The sequence below is a fragment of the Lampetra fluviatilis genome, chromosome 2 (assembly GCF_964198595.1).
Source record: "Lampetra fluviatilis chromosome 2, kcLamFluv1.1, whole genome shotgun sequence".
Lineage (NCBI taxonomy): Eukaryota > Metazoa > Chordata > Hyperoartia > Petromyzontiformes > Petromyzontidae > Lampetra > Lampetra fluviatilis.
The window spans coordinates 10,976,257-10,999,034 of NC_136276.1; the positions used below are offsets into that span (position 1 = coordinate 10,976,257).

At 44.6% G+C, this 22,778-nt stretch overlaps 1 protein-coding gene across 1 annotated transcript; it reads right to left on the reverse strand.

Moving 5' to 3' along the window:
* Positions 1 to 1,082: 1,082 nt before the first annotated feature.
* On the reverse strand, positions 1,083 to 18,301 carry LOC144942303 (G protein-activated inward rectifier potassium channel 1-like). The gene is made up of 3 exons (XM_078869081.1): positions 17,061 to 18,301; positions 11,778 to 11,994; positions 1,083 to 8,155 (listed from the first exon to the last, which is right to left on the reverse strand). Exons 1-3 carry the CDS (start codon positions 17,736 to 17,738, stop codon positions 7,506 to 7,508), a joined length of 1,545 nt encoding a protein of 514 aa, XP_078725207.1. The 5' UTR covers positions 17,739 to 18,301; the 3' UTR covers positions 1,083 to 7,505.
* Between the last annotated feature and the right edge of the window lie 4,477 nt (positions 18,302 to 22,778).

The following is a 22,778-nucleotide window of genomic DNA, read 5'->3' on the forward strand; positions in this document are numbered from 1 at the left end:
ACAGTTGGTGCGATTATTCGCAAATGGAAGAAACACAAAAGAACTGTCAATCTCCCTCAGCCTGGGGCTCCATGCAAGATCTCACCTCGTGGAGTTGCAATGATCATGAGAACGGTGAGGAATCAGCCCAGAACTACACGGGAGGATCTTGTCAATGATCTCAAGGCAGCTGGGACCATAGTCACCAAGAAAACAGTTGGTAACACTGAAATCCTGCAACGCCCGCAAGGTCCCCCTTCTCAAGAAAGCACATATACATGCCCGTATGAAGTTTGCCAATGAACATCTGAATGATTCAGAGGACAACTGGGTGAAAGTGTTTTGGTCAGATGAGACCAAAATGGAGTTCTTTGGCATCAACTCAACTCGCCGTGTTGAGAGGAGGAGGAATGCTGCATATGACCCCAAGAACACCATCCCCACCATCAAACATGGAGGTGGAAACATTATGCTTTGGGGGTGTTTTTCTGCTAAGGGGACAGGACAACTTCACCGCATCAAAGGGACGATGGACGGGGCCATGTACCATCAAATCTTGGGTGAGAACCTCCTTCCCTCAGCCAGGGCATTGAAAATGGGTTGTGGATGGGTATTCCAGCATGGCAATGACCCAAAACACACGGCCAATGCAACAAAGGAGTGGCTCAAGAAGAAGCACATTAAGGTTTTGGAGTGGCCTAGCCAGTCTCCAGACCTTAATCCCATAGAAAATCTGTGGAGGGAGCTGAAGGTTCGAGTTGCCAAACGTCAGCCTCGAAACCTTAATGACTTGGAGAATATCTGCAAAGAGGAGTGGGACAAAATCCCTCCTGAGATGTGTGCAAACCTGGTGGCCAACTACAAGAAACATCTGACCTCTGTGATTCCCAACAAGGGTTTTGCCACAAAGTACTACGTCATGTTTTGCAGAGGGGTCAAATACTTATTTCCCTCATTAAAATGCAAATCAATTTATAACATTTTTGACTTGCGTTTTTCTGGATTTTTTGTTGTTATTCTGTCTCTCACTGTTCAAATAAACCTACCATTAAAATTATAGACTTGTCATTTCTTTGTCAGTGGGCAAACGTGCAAAATCAGCAGGGGATCAAATACTTTTTTCCCTCACTGTATGTCTCTGTAATATATTATGTATGTAGTATGGATAGGTTTCGCATTTAATTTACCTGTAATCAATTTGTGGTTATTTTGAGCCCAATTTAAAATCTTTGTCTCATTATTTGTTCAGTGAAAGTACATTTCCACAATGATCAATTTTATCCCGTAACATACTAAAATTTTAAAATTGGAATCATCATTTAACATTTGGAGAATGCATTTTTTACCTTTTAAAATATGTTTGTATTGTAATCATGAAGTAAAAATGTTTATGTAGTGTAAATAGTATTATTTATCCATTTTGCCAACGATGTATATGTTTTCTTTCACGTGCACTTGCAACTGATTGCTCAGCTTTGCAGATAAAGTTATATATTATTTTAAAAATTGTATGTGATGTGTTCTATGAGCCTTCTGTGTGCTTATTGTAGCGTGTTGATGAACAACCTTTCCGTTCAGAACTTGACCATGAATGATTGTTTTTAGATTGTTTTGTTCAAGTTTTTGTTGTTGCTGTAACCAGGTTTATACGATGTAACCATCTAAAATGAGCATTTATTTTACCAATGGGTTTTACTTGTGCCAAAATACAACCTAAATTCATAATAATGAATGCCCTTCACTGAAGAAAGCCAGACTTGGCCTTTACAGTCGCTTTCAGGAGGGTCCCTGCATCACGATGTTTGTCAAATTCCTTTTTCAACTAAGAAGAGTTTTTTTCTTCCGTAGAACATCCGCTCATACAAGGAGATAATGCATCCACGTGCTGTACTGGTATTTCTTGACCACCAACTCACAGAACAGCAGGTTTTTGGGAGTTCCACAAATCTCTACACGATCCACCGACCCAATGCCTCCAAAGCGCTGCACTACAGGCGTGCACTACCAAGGCCAGCTGTACAGCGGCTGCAGGCGGTGGCATGAAGCATCTTGTGCACAGGTTCACTCACAACATCTCAGTTACTCTGACTCATTTGCTCACGCACACCGAAAAACACCTCGAACGCACTCACTCTCTCACACAATTCACACATGCCTCGGTCACTTTCACACAGACTCATTCACTCCCATGCACTTTCAAACACACTGACACGTCTTCCACGTTTTAGCAAAATTGACATCACAATAACATCACTTCTCTCCTCAACACACACTGATAAGTGTTATGCCCTAAACTGTTATTATTCACGTTTTCAGATCGATGGAAAACACAGGCTAAAATTCGAACAATCGAAAATTATTTATCAGATTTTTTTGTATTTATCCAAAAACTGGGAACACATCTCCTGTACATGTGTAGGGGTGTCAGGGGAAGGATTCCCACCAATAGATGGGTTAGTGGGAGGGGTGATCGAGGAGATATAAGGAAAGAACGGGCGGGAAGAAGGGGCCTTTGGCGGGAACGAGATTGGGACGGCTGGGGACAGGTGTGAATGGAAGAAAAGGAATAAAGGATGAGACCCCTGCAATCTCGTGTCGGCTCCCCTTTACACATGTGTACTGTACAGTCCTGCTACAGTATACATAATATGGGAATTGGTAATGCAGCTTGATGTAGAATATATGCAGCCAACAAATGAAAACAAACAAAGTAGAGTAATTTACTGATCTGAAAGTTTGGATTTTACTGTGGCGATTTTAAACAACACCGCATGCTTACAGGATTTCTGTGTGGTTTGTACACACTGTAAAAAACAAAAAAACAAATACAGTACTGTATTGTACAACTGTTCACCACCTCTGCTCCCCTTTAGCTCTTTCATTTCGTGACAGTGAACAAGAGTGGAGCCACCGAACATAATCATCATCATGCATCGACACTCATTTTCATCTCTATTACGATTTTGGCAAGAAATGATTCGGTCAAACGTATTCTTTCCCAACAGGGTTTTCCCAGTGCTCAATTTACAATGTAATCCTTCACATGGTAAAAACATGCCCATGATATTTACCAAAGATCAGTTACAGTACGGTACTACCTTTTTCAGCTTACAGAATTTAAGACACTTATACAGTAAATAAATAACATCAAAGAGGAGGGGAAAATTGAGAAAATGGGGTTTCAAAAGCAAAGGTCTCCTCCACATGACCCACTCAGTGCACAATTTTCCAGTCCTCATTCCTGCCCTGCTTTCATCACAAGCAACGTTTACAAACCTCAAATTAAAACGTTAACCCACAAAATGACGACAAATTGACCACACGTTTCTAAGGCAAGTTCTACAAGTGTTACATGGGTATATGTAAGGACTGGTGTTTGCAATCACTGCATGCGGTGTTTGGCTGCTGTGATAACTTTGATAACACACAAAAATCAAAGTCCACTAATCACTCGGTTCAAATGTTTAGCAGTCCATTGTGATACGTGGTGTGGAGGAGTGAGCCATGTATACACTACAGGTGCTCTACAGATGTGTTTTTAGTGAAGACCCTTTCACGAGCAAGTGGAGTGAGCAAGACATTTCACTGCACCTTTGTATCGTGGTAAACACGTCATCATTTGGCACGTGCACTGTAACATGGCGTACGGTGATTCGACAGATGGGTGTACATTCAATCTGCCGTACACGGATTCCGTCAAAAAGAAGACGACAAAACAAACTGTTCATTCTGTTATGAGATTAAAACAAAAACACAGCCTCCTGCTTATGGAAAGCAAACCCCCAATTCGCTTACTATCCACGAATACTTTATTTGTAATGGGTACTGTTTAACATTTAATGGTGGAAAAATAAGAAATTCATGATTAAAAGATCGTTTTATTGATTACGCATGCGTCAGTCGTTGTAATTAAACATAAAATAACAATTGAGTTAAGTCTGACATTGTTAGAGCTGTTCTTACCATATATATGTACCAAATCATTCTTATAAACATATTACAATAAAATGCACCATAACTGGCATGTAATTGTAAAAAAAAACATGCCATTACTGAGGGCTGTCTTGGTAACTAATATATCCAAGATCTGTGCATGCAAAGGATTGCAGCTACAGTACAATGGAATGTGAGATATCGGCGTGCCTGTGTTCTGCCTGTTGACTAATCCTCGTCAAACACTCACAAGCTTCAAAATGCTGACAGTTATATGCAAGTGTCTCCTATGGGCACCCAATCTCAGCTGATCCTGGAAGCTAAGCAGAGTTTGGTCTGGATAGTGATTGGACAGGTGACCACCATGCACAGTCTTTGGGAGGCGTTGTAGTTGAAAGAGAGCAGTGCAGAAAAAGCCACGGTTATGTATAACCTCCCACCACGCTACCTTCACCAAACCCGCACTGACCAGCGTGGTGAAGTATGGTCATGCTATCTCTTACAGCCGACAAATGTGTGGGGTGCCCTCATTCAGCAGTGGATTGACAAAATGTGCGATGAATGTTTGCTGGAGCCACAATACTCTCATCATGGAGCATAACCTATCACACCAACTCCGCTCATCCTAGCAGTGGCTTTTGGCTAGCCATCGAACAAAGACGGTTACCGCATCACACACTTTCAGATGCGCTTCTGCGGCCGTCTGGAACGCTCTTCCTTCCGATAATAGGAAGCTAATGGAGCGATGCAATTTTAAACCTAGATTGAAAACGCATTTCTTTAGAACGGCTTTTGTGTTTAGTTTGTTGTCCTTCCCCGCACCTCCGATTAACACAGTTCGGCTACGTACGGTGTGAAAAAAAAATTCAACATACATACAACCAATGCGGTTTAATCTTCCCTGATTTTTCTGGGATTTGCTTGTGTTGGTCAAACACCCTTGTGGACTCTCATCAGAAGAAACCCTTGAGCCAATTGTTCAATGGCCTGTTGTACATTTTTCGTACCACCAAATGCACAATCCAGTTTCTATATACAATGCAGAACACAACAGCATTATGTAGATATCAAAGACGTGAAAATTATATAAACGTCTATAAGTTTAAATGTTTTATACAACATTTGTAATACATGAAGTGCTGTTGAAGATTGACTTCGAACAAATAACACGTGTCAATGCTGTCAAATTACAACCACGACCAAACAAATGTTGATGCAAGTTAAATTACATTATACTGTTTGTTAATAAGTGTCACACGTTGAAGGCATGCACTCAACTAAATAAGTACAATCAACATATAAAAACTTTCATAAAGGTATGATCTAGCTATCGTCAATCATTATTTACAATTAGTATATAAAACAATATTCTGTATATAGTTTATAGAACATATCTATATATGCGCCTTCAGTATCTGACGGCGCTAATAAAGGCAGCGATACACATAAGATATTCCATAACAAAAAAACTCCACAATATAGACTCGTTACGTGATGATGACGACGACGACGATGATAATATTAATTGTGTTCAATACAAAACATCCACAACGCCAGCAGGTCAAAATAATCACAACCATAGTGACATAAATGTAATTATACTGTGGCTTAACAAGTCCTAACCTCTAAAGCCGAAAAAAACCCAGCAATATATGTTACGTATTAATATAGTGGATGTCATTTGCATTGATTTGACATGAAAGCATTTGTCGTAGAATACAACTCAAATCATTACCCAGTAAACATGCCACCTTGGGCCAAAGTTTGTACGTGGTTGCAAACGTTGGCTCAACGCTTGGTCCAACGTTCCGTGTTCAGTGGGTTATAGGAGCTATTGAAATGGATCATACGCAAGACACGCTGAATATCTGTAAAGGGCTGGTTGGTCAAATCTATAGCTTCCTTTACCTCCTCACCGTAGCCTTTATCATCAACCGAATCTGGCAAAAAAAAATACGTGGGATATAACATTTACCCGAAGCTAATTAATGATGGATGTGAAATCGCATTCCGGTTTAAATGCACGTCGGCTAAGTGTACCCCAACAATGACCGAACAAGGCCCTCGATTAAAGGTTTTACCAAGTGGTCACACAGTACATAAGGGCGACTCCACGCGTGGTCTCAATGTGTTGAATGCGTAAACGTTTTGCTTCATCCGATGGGGTTCGTGACACCCCAACAAATGTCATCGAACACTGTGTTAAACTTAACATCGATCGTCCGGTGGCCACATCTCAGAGCTTGGAATTTAAAAAAATAAGTACAGAAACGTGTCTGCCAGAACAGTGGAGCCGGCCTCCTACTCTCCAGCTCAGACATTCGCATGGCTCACACAGAAAAAAATCCCCCGTATAGCCTTAACAGACTGTAGGAGCAAGTGCTGTTAGCGAGCACCTATAAAGGCTGGCACGGCGGTGGGTGGCCAACACCACGCCCGGCCGCCTTTGTCTCTCTAGTGGCGATGTTTACACTACGCACCAGGTACTCATTTGAGGCTGAATCGACCTAGGGGAGGCCCAGGACCGGTTCAGATAGTCGTCACTGGGTGTTGGCCGTGAGCGGGAATCGAACTCGTGTCGCCAGGTATTGTAGCGCAGCGCGCTAACCGCTACACTACCGCTCACACAGACAGCCACACATACATACACACACCTTGGTCAAATATAAAACAAAGCTAATTTTTTGCCCCACGTCACCAAGCTGGCTGCATGTATAAAGATGAATGAATGTTTGGTGGGCACATATTCCGTGTTGTTTGGGGGGTATACAGGCACTGCAATGTAACCTGAACAGTGGTGACTCCCCCTGCTGAATGTTGAGTCTTACCTTCTCAGCGTCAACATGGAGCCAAGTCCTTTCTCTTCCCTCTCATTGATCCATTGTGCATCACTCATTGCCAATGAGTCAAAACACTGCAACTGAAATACAGTATCCCAAGTCGTATACGAACAGTGGGACGTTTAATATATTTTTTAAAAATATATATCTTTATAGTTTTCATTCAGTTCCCCAAAGAACGTCAGTCTTGTTTTCTTTCTCGCTTGTGATTGTTGGCCGATAGGTTCACAGGTGACATGAATCAAATATCACCACCGATTCGTTTCATGCTAACTTCTAACAATGAATAGAATCACACAGTAGCATTATCTGGTAAGTGCGTTATTAATGCACACACGTGGCTATTTTGATTCTCGCAATTGATTTGTTTACTAATATGCAGAAAACTACTTTGTAAAACCAAAAGACTTCATCACAGCGAAAACGTGGTCCTGCCAGTGGCGACGAGATGCTACAAATCTGTGTCACTGACTAGAATAACGCTGCGAATCAGCCAAGAGTCTGTATATGGCACATATATAATTACCTGCTTTAAGCAAAAATGTAGCAAGCACCCACCCCATTTCACAGCTTCAAAAGAGCCTCTTGCATCCATCCATACGTCCATGGACTCCACACGTTCACATCTTGAAGGACGTGCGTAGCCCTACCAGCCCACACACAGCCTTAATGGCACTTCCAATGAATTTAGTATGTGCGCTCATAGCACATCAAGGACATAAAAACCGCTCCACGAGGCATGGCCTCTTCACCTTATACATTCATCCTCCTCTCCGAGTTCATCTTGCGCAGCTTGGCTGGCAGGTTGTCCACCGTCCTCGTCCCAAATGTGCTGTTAATCCTCTGCAGCTTGGGTGGCAGCTCCGCAATGGACTTGGCCGAGTCCGCGCCAGATCGAATCGCCTTGAAGGTTGTCCTCTGCTCCGTGTCCACCAGCTGGTCACCGTGGCTGCCGGGCACTGAGCTTATCCGCTGCAGCTTGAGGGGCAGGTCGCCCATGCTGCAGGTCTTCTCCGTTGTCATGGAGCTCATGCGCAGCAGCTTCTTGGGCAGGTCCTCCCGGCTCACATTCATCTTGCGTAGCTTGGCCGGCAGGGTGCTCAAGATGTCGTCGGAATTGTCCAGGCACTCGATCGAATGCTTGCTCTGGCCCAGGTTACTGCCGGAGGCCACGCTGCCCGTGATGCAGTTGTACGGCGGGCTGGAGAGAGGGCTGGAGGGCAGCTTGAGGGCATCCTCCAGCTCCCGCACGCTGTACGGCTGGGTGGGCACTTCGAACGTGGTGTGGAACTGTGAGTAGTCGACTCGGAAGAAGCCTTCTTCCAGCGAGATCACTGGCAGGAAGCGGTGGCCCCACATCACCTCGTCTTCGGTGTAAGATGTCCTGGCCTGGCACGTCATTCCTGTCACATCACAAAGAATGAAAAGATCACCCCGGCACAAACAGCGCCCGCCCCAACCCACTCGTTAGCGACAATAGAGACTGTTGCGGGATTTAGGCTGGAACGACAGATGAGGGAGCTGTGTGGCTAAAGCAACCGCCTGATCGATTGACTTTGTCTCCCCAGTGCCTTTGTTGACACAACCGGATTAGGTATACTCATTTTAGACTGAGCTGACCTTAGAGAAGCACACGCTAGTTTCAAATATCACTTGATAACGAGAATCTTTGTGAACCACAATGCCACGAATCATCAGCCACGATCGAAACACTGCTGAATGAAGGTCTCCTCAGTCGTCACCACCCTTCATGGTCTTGCAATGCCACAATCCAAGTACTCTTGCAATGAGCTAAGATCATCGCTCCATCTCTGTGTTGGTCGTCCTCCAGGGTGTGTTCCCTCCTTTGTTATTCTAGTCCATCGAATATCAAACCCTTCTGATGACGTATGCTACCAATTCGGCATACGGTTCTTTACAGTCAATATGATGACTACATTTGCATTTATTCTCTGCTGCTCGGTGTGCTTCAAGCATCTATCCCCTTGTGCTTATTTGCGTACTTCCAGCTTATATATTTACTTTGTCGGCACTTTTTTCTCGTCAGGCACATTACCATGTTATTTTTTTTATTAAATAATTTTTTTAAAGCGCACTCCAACATGTCCAGCCTTTTCTATTTATTTTACCAATTTTATCCTGAGACCTTTGTGTCAGTATTAAAGTACAGTTTGACAAATAAGAATAGGTTTACTCTCCATGGCAACAAAACAGGTGTTAAGATGTTCAAACACCAAAAAGAAACCTTTTGCAAGGAATCATGCCTGCATTCACCGCAGTACTTGTGGTGAACATGCAAACAAACATGCTCTGATAACAAATGCATTTTCTTGGTTCTTTCGGTAAAGTCACGTAGAAGGGAAGTAATAAAATAATAAAAATAAAACATAATAAAATAATTCTCACAACGTTTCGGCCACAACGCAAGCAGCCGTCATCAGGTGAAGACCAGGTCTGTCGGGGAGACCTGAGGACGCCTGCTTGCGTTGTGGCCGAAACGTCGTGAGAATTATTTTATTATGTTTTATTTGTATTACTTTATTACTTCCCTTCTACGTGACTTTACCGAAAGAACCAAGAAGATGAATCCCTGCAGTCACGAAAGCTTTAAATCGAAACGTATGCATTGTCTTTGAAACTGTTTAGCCTGCAGCAGAGACAGCTTTCTTTATGGCCTAGTCTCACCAGTGTCAGAGCAGAAAATAACGCCAAAAGGTGACCAGTACAAAGACAATGCCACTATTAGAGCATGTATAGCTGCTCATCCCAAGCTAAAATGCTCTGATACATGTACCACCGCAAGTACGTGTGCTGAACGCAGACTTGATTCCTTGAAAAAGGCATCTATTTAGTGTTTGAACATCTTAAAACACCTGGTGTATTGCCAGAAAGGGTTAATTCTATTATTATTTTTCATGAATGTAATCCTGTTCAGCCTTATATAATTGCCTCTGTATAAATGTTTTTAAACTCATGTTCTTCAAACAATGCGGTGTTTTGTTGTTGCTTGGAGAACTTGGTATACGATTCTGTCAACGTCACGCATCATGGTTCTAGCTTGCCCGAGAAGGGCTCTGATAATTATGACTCACCAATCATCAACATCCTTTTTGTTCAGTCATGCTCCATAATGTTTGTGCTGTTTTCTTATTCACTGTCCTCATTGTATTTCCAAGTATTTATTATTATTTATTTTGTTGGAAATGTCCATCCATTTTCATATCTCTGTTTTTCTCCAACAGGCTTTGGTGGTGTCAGATTACCTCTTCTGTCAGATGTTTTCGCTTTCCCCACACGTTAAGTGTACGGTGTGCATCACAGTGTTAATATGACATGACTGAAAGCGATTAAAGCCCTTTGTAATTTTGATTTGAATTTAAATGAATTCACCTGCCTCATTAACGATTTTTTTGTTGCCTGTTTTTAGCAGTCGAAGATTAGCTTTCATTTTAATCGGCATGTGATCACTTCCTGTGTTAAATTTGTTGACGATAGACCCAACTCAGGATAGGCACAACTCAATCAAGTCAATTCGTGACTGCAAGGATTCACACTCCAACATAGCTTTCATGAACCCTCATTTACCCACCCAGCAGTATAACAAAAACAGTAATTGACCACTTCACAACTCCTCCTCCCCCGCTGCCCTTCCTGGCTCCTCCCCCCTTAACCACTATATAAGGTACAGATATTTTGCTGTGACGGTTTCACCTGAAGACGGAAGATTGTGTTGCCTCCGAAACGTCGTGATTTTTATTGTTTTATTTTTATTAATTTTTATTTCATTTTTTACCTACGTGACTTTACCGAAAGAACTAAGAGTATCAATCAAGTCAAGTTGATTTGTAATTGCTCCATTTCGCTCCTCCATTTCCATTCTATTTTTCCTTTTTTTAAGTTGATCATTATCTTCGTGTTCCTACTGGTTGAAAACCCTAATAGACATTCTCCTCTCATTCCTCACCCATATGATGCATTTACCAATCATTCTCTCATCTCTGCACACGCTTAACTTTGTATATATTTCATTGTATTTTGCCCTCATTTAGAAGTTAATTCATTCGTATGTTTCATCTCCTTCTACATCTTCAAGGCTTTTTGTTGTTGGGGCATGCATTTGTATTTCCTTGTAGTGGTTCAAGAGCGTCCATGATAGCTGGATTACTCTATGTGAAGTACTCTATCTTCGATTCCCAGACGGACCGAGAATCCCACTACCTGATCATTACCTGTCACCACCAACCAAACGATATGCACATGCACGGTCCAACATAGCTTTCATGAACCCTCATTGTCCCACATGCTTTCATGCAAGTGCACAACAGATGCTATCCCTACTTAAAAAGACAGTTACATATTCGTTAACATTATAATTTATGCTGAGAGTATGGTTATTAATAGTTTGTAATTGAGTTCAAAGTGACATAACATTCATATTACAATAACTGGGTTTTGCGTTTAGAAAATGTCCACTCGACCAACAACAATTAATATTCAAAGACTGTTCATAAAAAATTATATAACCGATGATGCCATCTTCAACACAATGTATTTTTAAATTTGAGATACATTATTTCAAATTTTATTTTAACTTATCAATTCTAGCGTTTGCTCGGCATGATATTTTATCATCTTTATTGGAAATGTTGGCGAAAATAATCCTCATGCAAATAGCCTTTCAACTAAATCACAATCAATTGTATATTAGGGTTTGCATAATAATAAACAGCTTTAATCTCATAAATTGGACAAATCATCACTGAGTCTCAAGACAATTTTTTCAAGAAAATCCTGCATTGGGAAGTTTGGCGATTTCAATCGAGTGTTTTGCATATAAGGGGAAACTGGAATACCCAGAAAAACCAACGATGCATGTGAGAGAATAACACTCACCATCGCCTGGCCAACTAGCAGCCTATCGGTTCTGGGGAGTACCACAAATCTGTGTGTGATACACTAACTAGATTAAAAGCATTATGTTGGATTGTCCAAAGGCTACAGCAGCTGTAAATATGCGCTCCATACCCGTGGTCTCGACTATGCCCTCCAGGATGACCACCACCTCAAACTGCTCCGTCTGAAGCGCCCGCTGTGACAGCTCATAGAAGGGGCTTCTGTCGTCGATCACGTGGCAGATGGTGAGTGGCGAGACGAGGAAGAGTTGATCGGCGCCTGTGCTGAAGCCCACGTCCAACTCCAGCTGGTCGAGTGGCAGGAACTCGCCTTCCCGCGTCTGTCGAGACTGCGGGCAACAATGATAACAACAACTAAAAATCCCCCCCACGCATATAGACTTTTGTATCGACTGGCGTGTAAAGTGCTGTGAGCGAACACCTATTAAGGGTGGCATGGCACATGTTGACCCAGGACTGGTTTATCCGTTACTTAGAAAAGATGTTTGCTATAGGCAGGAATTGCCAGGTTTGTCACGGAGTGAGCGTACCATTGTCCCACGACTCCCCGCATGCACATGCGCACTCAGAACCACACACCTCTTAATAATAAAAGCCCTTTACCTACGTTGAGTTTGATAATTCTCTCAAAAGGGCCTTACATGGTGATGTTTGGCCAATTCTATTGCACAGTCTATACATTTTAAATGATCTCAAAGAGGTAATGAGTTTCATTACCTGAGGTTCATTACCTCTATTGCTAAGTTATTATGAGGTCTACGAACGTGTGGGTATTGAGCTTTGATGCTGACAATGGGCTGCCCTTGCCTTTGATTCACGTTTTTACAGCAGATATGTGCTCTGAGGTTTTTTCGGTGAAGTCACGTAGGTAAAAAAATTTAAATTAATAAAAGTAAAAAAAAAGTGTGCCGTTCCTGGCCCTTCCCCCCTCAACCATTATATATACGGGGTAGTATTTCTTGTGATCTCTCATTTACTTGATACAGCTGTCGTGGCTGTGACGGTTCCACCTGAAGACGGAGGCTTGTGTTGCTTCCGAAACGTCGTGAATTTTTTAATTTGTTTTATTTTACTTTTATTAATTTAAAAATGTTTACCTACGTGACTTTACCGAAAAAACCTAAGAGTATGAATCATTGCAGTCACGAAAGCTTCAAATCTAGAAGCAGATATGTGCTTCGGAAAAATCTCCGCCAAAATTACTGGGCAGTTACCGAGTATTGTCGACTGTCGACACCTTTATCTTTGATCCAAAGGCGATATCCTTAATCGCATGGCGACAGATTTACAAGTATATATGTTTACATGCATGTTTATGTCCATAGTTCAGTCTCTTTCAAATCAGCATTTTGTACTATTATTTTCAAAGGAGACCTGGTGTTCATACTATTAATGGCAAGTTATTCTGGAATTCGGGGCTCTATTGAAATTATTTTAAATATTGGATTTTATACAAAATATGATTTTTGTGACAATTGACAACGTGAAATAAGTGTGCATGTCGTGCTTCTATAAATGCATGCACCACTAATATCCTTCTTGGATGCCACAAACGTAGAAACACTACCTAAATATATACAATTTTTTATACATCAATCATCGCCACATGGCCTTCTGCCAGTTTTTTTGCCGCATTGGTGTAATAAAAGCAATCACTGGACCAGTTTTCATAATCAGTGGCGATTAACATAGCTAGGTTTGCTGAAACCAATGCTGGGCATGTGTCAAATATTTACAGGCAAATACACCTTCTCTTTAGAAAGAGACCTTGTCAATAAACATCTGCATATAATCATCTGCCAGTGCACCAGCATTCGTTTAAGCAAACCTGACTCCATTGCTGAGACATTGACCGTCAAAAACCCGTGCAGAGTTTGCTTGTGTTAAAACAATGTTTTGAGAAGAAAAAAAACCTCACAGAAGGCCATATGATAGGATGCGAATTTTGTTTTAATGCTTTATAAAGATGGACAGAAATGGAAAAAAGCATTGTTTGCCTATGTATTTGGTTACTTATATTCTTCACAATGAGGCTGACGATGATATATTTTTTGCTGTAAATACAACCATGTCATATCGCTCAGTGCATTGATGCTTGCCAGATGTCAGCATTTTCTTTTCCGAGCGGAAATTCGAGGTGAAAAAAATGAAGTGTTTGCACCATTTGAGACTTCACAGAGCATTGGCATAGAATATTCCAATGTTGGTGGTATTAAAATAAATATATCATCCCTTCTATGCTTGTTAAATACAGCACAATAAAAACTGACCATTATCCTTACATACATCTCCGTCAAAATGAAATTATAAACATTATAATTACCGCATTGATTGCAGCTGAGGGTCTAAAGTGGACGATATAAGCGCTCCATGCACTCACGATTAGCAGTTTATGGATTCTCCAACGTAAAGCTCCCTTTATGTATTCTAATGTTTGAGTAACATAAAGAGCTCTTAAAACAGCCAACATAACAGCACGTGAAGAATGTAATTTTTTCAACGACCAATTACATCAACTTCAAGGACAGTGCACATTATCAGAGTTTTGTTTTTTGTTTGCATTATGACTGCAGGTATTGTGGTCTATGCAAACATGACTCCTTGTAAAAAGGTGTCAGTTTTGTTGCCAGATAGAAGGGTAAAAAAACAATTATCGACCAATTACATTTTTGGCCGCAAGCTGTTGAAAGGTGCAGTTAGAAACATCGCACCTATCCGAGGTCCCGGCTGGATTTTATGAGACAAGGAGCATCACGGTTAAAGCTGATAGCGTGTTTCATGCCACCACGTTGTCAGGTCCAATTCGGTGTAAATCTGCATGTGATTTTCCCACATCCCTTCAGGCAAATCCACGCAGGCGCTCAATTTATCATCGTGAGCATCCTTGTTTTTTTTTCTATTATCATCCATTGCATGCAATAAACGGAAGGCATATGATGTTACCTTAACCAGAACGGGTATGATTTACTTGTTCTAAACAACCGTTTCTGACCTGAAAATAAACATTTCATTTTGAATGGGATGTCGGTTGTATTTCTGGAGATTGTTGCTGTAGGATGTTGTGCGAGATATGACCTAAGATGTATCACCGACAATTAAAATAAGACATTATTTCAAGCAGCCTTCGATGGCCGAGTCCCGTTACTTTGTGGCAATCTCAAATTAAAGTCTTGTGATTTTAAATTAATACCGATATATTGAATGCCCGTGTGACATTGAGCAGGAGGTGCGTTATCACGGCATGTATTCTATACTTGGTGTGTATTCTATACTTGGTGTGTACGGGCAGTGCTCGGGTTACGAACCTAGTTCGTTCCTGAGACCCGTTCGTAAGTCGAACGGTTTGTAAGTCGGAATACATTAATGCACTTTATTTAAATGCCCATACGGTCAGTGGTATGAAATGTGTTACGGTAAAAAAGGGAAGCATTGTTGAACTCATAATTAAGAAGAAATATTGGACATTTCTATGTAACGCTATAAAAATTGCTGTCTAGTAAATAAAACATGAAATAAAGTAACATAAATTGATAAAAAAAAACATTTATTTTGACTTGAGTCCTAATGCTAGCTTGTGGTCGGAAGGGGGGCAATTCGTCACCACAATTGCACACACAGGGCACGCGTGCACACACAGGAGACAAAGACCCCCCGTATAGCCTTAACAGACTGTTGGGGCAAGTGCTGTTAGCGAGCACCTATGAAGGCCGGCACGGCACACGAGGAGTGGGTGGCCAGCACCACGCCCGGCCGCCTTTGTATCCCCAGTGGCGATGTTTACACACCGCACCAGGTACTCATTTGAGGCCGAGTCGACCTAGGGGAGGCCCAGGACCGGTTCAGATAATCGTCACCGGTGTTGGCCGTGAGCGCGAATCGAACCCGGGTCGCCAGGTTCGTAGCGCACCGCGCAAATCACGACACTACCGCTAAACTACACACAAACACCCACTCCCAGCGCGAGGCCGACTTATTTACACCTCGCGGAAGATCGCTCCTCTGAACAAAATAGTTCCGTGGTTCAGTTTTCAATTGCGAGTTCGCGTTTTAAATCAACGTAATTTTTTGTATATTTCACGGAAGCTGGTTTGTAAGTAAGGGTGTTCATAAGTCGGGAGTTCGCAAGCCGAGGCCGGCTTGTATATTTAAATATTTGACCAACAATCTCTACATTACGGGAAGATGGAACCGAGTTTATAAATTCCCGTGTGTGCCACATGTGGGGCACCTGCTTCCTACGGCATCGTCGTCAGCTCCGGACCAAACTGCCGCAGTGCAATACTGGACCGCGTGAATGGACTATTTCTGGAGCGAATGGTAACTAACCGATGCCTGTTCTCATGATGTTGAGGCCATTACGGTTCAGTTACGCAGAGAGTGAGAGAGACCAAAACACGTATGTCACAGAAAATGCTACGGATAGACATTCAAACAACTCCCCCGTGTGGACAACGGATCATGCGCGCGTGTGTCGCGGCGCGTTCTGGAAATGATCCTTTGCGCTTCGGTGCGCGATTGCCGTCCAAGCAGCACTACAGAGCTGCTCAAATTGCGAGCAGGTCACCGAGATCACTTGACCTGCGCGCTGCACACCGCAGCGCGCGTCTAAATGGCACACCTACGGTTGCAATCCAAAACTTCCCGAAGTACTCGCGGGGGTTTCGAGAAACTCGCAGCCACTACAGCATGAAATGTTATTTGTGGTGGTGTACAATGCACGTGCGTAGTCGTCCACAACATTTCGATATACTGTATACTCTAATGCCAATTTTCTCAACCGTAGTAATTTCAAAATTCTAGCATCAATAGATCACTGGTATATTGCCAAATCTTTTTTTTTTCAAATCTGCGAAATAATGATTTGCAAACCTCCACCATCTAATCGTTCGACACCAGCGTGCGCGTCTCCGCGCGCTCGCGCTGCGCACGAATGTTGATCATCAGGAGCGCGTTTTTCTGAAACTCTTTCAACGCGCAAACAACACAATTACGTAATGCGCAACCGTGCAATTCCACGTCTCATTGTATCGCGTGAACCTCGACATTCGGTTGCGGCGATGACCAAGTTTACCCAGGGACGTGCCGTGGTCCCAGTAAAAGTGAGCAGTATTGTTCCCTCTCGGATTTTCCCACCAGGAAAACGGTGCAGCTTCGCGGAAGAACACGATCTGGTGACAGCTCAGCAGCAGCACCCACTACGGTGCATTACCCTTAGCCACCGATTTCCTGTAGTGACTCTAATCAATTGATGAACCACCTGCTCATGCCACCTGCAATCAAAAAAAAAACTCGGGCTGGAGCTCGCTACCACCCACCTTAGCTCGAGGCACCGCACGTGCCTGAAAGCACTCACGAGTAATTGGGGCGGTGAGGACCACGGGGGGTCGCGAGTTACCTTGATGAGCTTGCAGCGGATCTGCGCCGACACCATGTGGCTGTTGCGCAGGTTCCCGATGCGGAACATGAGGCAGAGCTGCCCGTCCCGCCGGGAGATGACGGCGCTCTGGCTGAACATGAGTGTCTCTGCGCGCTTCTTGGGCTGCGACATCTTGATGAACATGCAGCCGATGAGGAAGGCGTCCACGATGGAGCCCAGGATGGACTGGAAGAGAAATAGGATGATGCTCTCGGGACACTTGTCCGTGATGTAGCGGTATCCGTACCCGATCGTGGCCTCGGTCTCGATGAAGAAGAGGAAGGCCGACGGGAAGCTGTGCACGTTGGTGACACACGGCGTGTAGTTGCCATCGTGTGTCTTGTCCAGGTCCCCGCGTGAGTAGGCGATGAACCACCACATGGAGGCCATGAAGAGCCAGGCCACGGTGTAGGTGAGCACGAATATGAACATATTCCAGCGCCACTTGAGGTCCACCAGCGTGGTGAAGAGGTCGGACAGGTAGCGGCTCGTGTCGCTGCCAATGCTGCCGTTCTGCACGTTGCAGTGGCCGTTCTTCTCCACGAAGCGCTGTCGCTTCCTCTTGGAATCCCTCTCGGAGTCGCCGGTGGCAGCGCCGACGCCGCTGGTGCTCACCACCTGGTAGTCTTCACCAAATTTTCGACGGAGAGCCGACATTCCTCGCGCGAACGTTGCGTCTCAGTCGATTAAATCGAGCTGCGGTGCGCGCTGAAACAGGGTCGCTTCTTCTTTGCATGTGAAAAAGCAAGGGCAGCCACGGACCTCGTCTCATTAATTGGAGTTGCGCATTACGCAACGTTCCATATGAGCGCTATCACCCGTCCCTGGCATTCAGGTCGCGGCATGACGATACCTTGACGACGCGAAAGTGAAAAGCATCGCACGTCGCAATCCCCCTCGTCTCCGGTTACGCAGCAGAGACGATCGCGATTGAGCAGCCGCGCGCTTCGTCGTCCGCGAAACGTCGCGCGGTGCCTCGGCCACGCATCAGCTCGCCACTGTGAATGGGGGTGGGAGGGGGGGTAGTGGTCGCGCGCGACTTGACGCCTCGGTCCCTCAAACAATACGGGCGCTGATGCGGGCTCCAGCAGAGCTCCCTCCTCTCTCACTCCCTCCCTCCCTCCCTTCTCGCCTCGGAGTCCTTAACAAGCTACGGCAAGTGAGCGCTCCCTCCTCCTCCTTCCCATTCCCCCGCTCCTCCTCCGAAGCACCTCCATACCCCCATGTTCTGTTCATAAATGCCGGGTTGCTATGGGTATAAAACTGGACTTTTTGTGTCGTGGGTTCTGTGGGGTTTTTTATTTATTTAAATAATCAGCCTGTTTTGTGCATAATTTTTACCCGTAATTTTCACAGTATTATTCTCAAACAAATAAAAAAATCTCGAAAAGGAAAAACGGGTGCCTCACTCACGGGGGGAGGGGGGGGTGTACAGAAAAAAAGAGGGGGATTTGCGATGGAAACAGCCGGAGCCAATGATTGTTGTGCAACGTTTTGCGGTGGAGTCGAGATGTGCGTGGCGTGCGCGCGCCGCCTGTTCGGTGTGCACCGCTCGGCGGGGAATCGAACCGTGACGCGAACCTTCGTGTCCCCATCGCGAGAAGCTTCTGCGGGGACCCACGTCCACCGGCTGTCACGCGGCATCGTTCGTGACCGCGAATGCAGAGATATTTTTTGACATTTTGCTTTGCATTGCAGCGATTGGTATTTTGCCCGAATGAACAATTGCACACTGTTTTGATGAGAGTTTAAAAAAATAATGAATGTTTAGTATGCGGCGTTGTTGTGGTGCATTAAATCTATACACCCCCATTAAAATGCAAGCGTCAATATTTGTTCCTGATACATTGATAACGCGATATTCCAGCAAAAGGTTATGCGCACGTGTCTGTATACATGGCGTGCGTAAACAAGCTTGTGTACAGATGTTCTATTTGGCAAGATTAATAGTTAGCGTGTATAGGTGCATTACAGAGTATCATTAGTGAGTAACTATCATCATCATTATCGCCGTCAGCCGTGCATTCTATCGACGGTAGCATAAAGAATTCATCGTGCTGGCGCCTCTGCTTTTCAAGTCGTATGCAACTGAAGTCAATATGATCCAACGTTCTCTGATAATGTCGCTCAATGTGCACGCTGATGGCCCCTGGAGTATTCTCTCTGTCATTCTGTCACCATTTGTTTTCATCAGCTGTCACTCCAGCCTCTCGCCCACATAAGCGCCATATTCTACCTGGGGACAGCGGCTCTTATAATTGGATCAGGATCATTTGACGGTCTTAGCTTGGTGTCTGTCCATGTTTCTTGATCTGCTGCGCCTTTCGTTCATTTCGAGTCTGAGAAATAAGCAAGCAACCTCCAAAAAAGATACGCAGGTGTTTGGCCATGCGCCGACATGGCACGCGAATGATTAGGGTTGGATACATGATTCATGCAATTTGGAAATGTCATTTTGCACGGTCACGGCAACGTTGTGAGCACCAAAACTGAAAAGGGAACGAAATGTGCGTTAAGGTCAGAGATTGCTGATTACGATCAGCGGGAGGTCCATTCCGAGTGGCTGGCTGGCTCGTTAGTTAAATAGGGTTAGGGTCAGGGGGAGGGCCAGTACCAGTGTTTGGTTGGCGTTGTATAGGGTTATTGTCAGTGTGAGGGTTAGTAATCGTGGCTGGCTGGCTCGTTAGTTATATAGGGTTAGGGTCAGGGGGGAGGGCAGTACCAGTGTTTGGTTGGCGTTGTATAGGGTTATTGTCAGTGTGAGGGTTAGTAATCGTGGCTGGCTGGCTCGTTAGTTATATAGGGTTAGGGTCAGGGGGGAGGGCAGTGCCAGTGTTTGGTTGGCGTTGTATAGGGTTATTGTCAGTGTGAGGGTTAGTAATCGTGGCTGGCTGGCTCGTTAGTTATATAGGGTTAGGGTCAGGGGGGAGGGCAGTGCCAGTGTTTGGTTGGCGTTGTATAGGGTTATTGTCAGTGTGAGGGTTAGTAATCGTGGCTGGCTGGCTCGTTAGTTATATAGGGTTAGGGTCAGGGGGGAGGGCAGTGCCAGTGTTTGGTTGGCGTTGTATAGGGTTATTGTCAGTGTGAGGGTTAGTAATCGTGGCTGGCTGGCTCGTTAGTTATATAGGGTTAGGGTCAGGGGGAGGGCCAGTACCAGTGTTTGGTTGGCGTTGTATAGGGTTATTGTCAGTGTGAGGGTTAGTAATCGTGGCTGGCTGGCTCGTTAGTTATATAGGGTTAGGGTCAGGGGGGAGGGCAGTGCCAGTGTTTGGTTGGCGTTGTATAGGGTTATTGTCAGTGTGAGGGTTAGTAATCGTGGCTGGCTGGCTCGTTAGTTATATAGGGTTAGGGTCAGGGGGAGGGCCAGTACCAGTGTTTGGTTGGCGTTGTATAGGGTTATTGTCAGTGTGAGGGTTAGTAATCGTGGCTGGCTGGCTCGTTAGTTATATAGGGTTAGGGTCAGGGGGGAGGGCAGTACCAGTGTTTGGTTGGCGTTGTATAGGGTTATTGTCAGTGTGAGGGTTAGTAATCGTGGCTGGTTGGCGAGTTAGTTGAAAAGGGGTACGGTCAGGGGGAGGGTTAGTACTGGTGGCTGGTTGACTCGCTAGTTGTATCAGGGTTACGGTCAGTGGGAATGGTAGCACGAGTGGATGGTTGACTGGTTAGCTGGTTGGATAGGGCAAGGGTCGATGGAAGGGTTAATGCTTGAGGCTAGTTGGCTATTTTGGATTCGGATAGGATCAGTGGGTGGGCTGTCTAGTGCTAATGGCGAGTTAGCTTGGTTTTTTCCCCCAGATGCCGGTGTGTGTGCTGTGTGCAGGTGGGAACTGTGGTAAGAGATGAGCCATGCTGTTCAAGCCCGGATTGCACGAACAATTGACCGTGGGATTCGTGCCTAACGCGTGTATGTTTTGCATTACTGTGTCTGCACGCATGCGTTAATTGTATTTTCCCCTCGTATAGTGCCGTATCAAGGGTACGCAATTCTGTGGCGTAATTCCTAGCACGTTGGACTTGTAATCCAGGTCACCAGAACGATTCCCCGGAGCGGCAGTTGGAACAAAAATGGGCACGCTTCTTAAATACCCACGCCTCTGTCCACGGAGCAGGATAAATGGATGCGCCACAGTTAATCGATCATCAGGTGGCGTGTGGTGGAGTAGGATGTGGGTACTGCCAACTCTTCCAAGACGGATGGCCTAGAGGGGGCTCTGAAGAGCATCCTCTTGTCGTTATCGTGGTAGCCTTATTCCGCCAGCAGCGATCTGCGCAATACATTGCAGAGCTGTGCCATTACCTTTCCAGCGGTCTAATTGGCGTCGTTCAAGCCCTGCCAGCGGAGTGCTCACGAGCGGGTTGATGACACCACTGTTCATCGCGGCATCATCAAGCTCCGTCATTCTATATTGTGTCATGGGGAAACAGAACAGCGGTCACCTTTGCTTGCGTTCCAACTAAATGGTCATCCTCACATCGGCTTTTGGCGAACCATCGAACAAAGACGGGCACTGCATCGCGCGCTTTCAGGTGCCCTTCTGCGGCCGTCTGGAACGCTCTTCCTTCCGATATTTCAATGCGAATCGAGCTATGCGCTTTTAAATCTGGATTGAAAACTATTTTCTTGAGAACTGCGTTTTTCTGTTTAGTTTGTTGTCCTTGGCTACGTATAATGCGAAAGAAATTCAACACACACACACATACGTACGTACATACATACCGCGTGCAATTAAGCAGGAACCCGGGCGATGAAACCCCTTATTCCAATCACCATAAGCTATACCCGCAGCAAATTTCCAACAAATGTGTTGCAATACAATCGCATGTTTAACGTAATGGCGGCACGCTGACGTCTTCTTAACGCGTGTTCTCCACCACATTCGTAATTTTTCACTGCCCTAAAGGGATTTTATTTTACGTTTCGGGAAATGGTCCTTTTTATAGCAGAGAGATGGAGAAGGCTGCGTTCGAAATCTATCTGTCGTGAAAAAGGGTCTCAATGCTTGAGATCGTTGCCATTTTCCCCTTTTAGTGAGCAGCGTTATCGACGAATGTGTTGAGTTTTTTTGTGATTTGTGCACCACTGCAAACACGGTATCACACAAACAAAATCACCACTTTCACTGTGATAATGGACTGGAGCGTGTCACCAGCCGGGTAACGTGTGGGCAGTGGAGTCTGTAAGGCACTACCATCATTTAATTTCATCGCTTTGCTGGTCCACACGCGAGACCGTGGTGAAGGCTCACTTTCATCGATCGCGCCGGAGAGGCGGGCGGACGTCAGCGTCAATTGAGGGACCTCATCCCTCCACACAACCGCCTGGCCACACCACTGACGACTGTTAATTGGCGAGGCTGAGATAGATGTAGACCTTCTTCTACTTCGCTGTCTGGAGTCCCGCGAGTTTTTCTATTAAACGCATGGCCCACATTGAAGTGGGTAGACGTTTGATTAATGAAGAGAGACTCAATTCCAAGCACTTGGTTATATTGATACGCTATTTGCGATTGTAGATATTCTCACAAAATGACCCGTAGGTATTTGGTAAGAACATTGTGTACCCTTTCAAGTGGCGTTTCCCTTGCATAGCCAGTTGTTGCAGACCTGGTCAGTCAGACACGTACGGTAAATCATGTTACGATACGTTAACATGAAATAAAAACAATGCATTTGTGTGGATTCCTGAACGCAATAGCA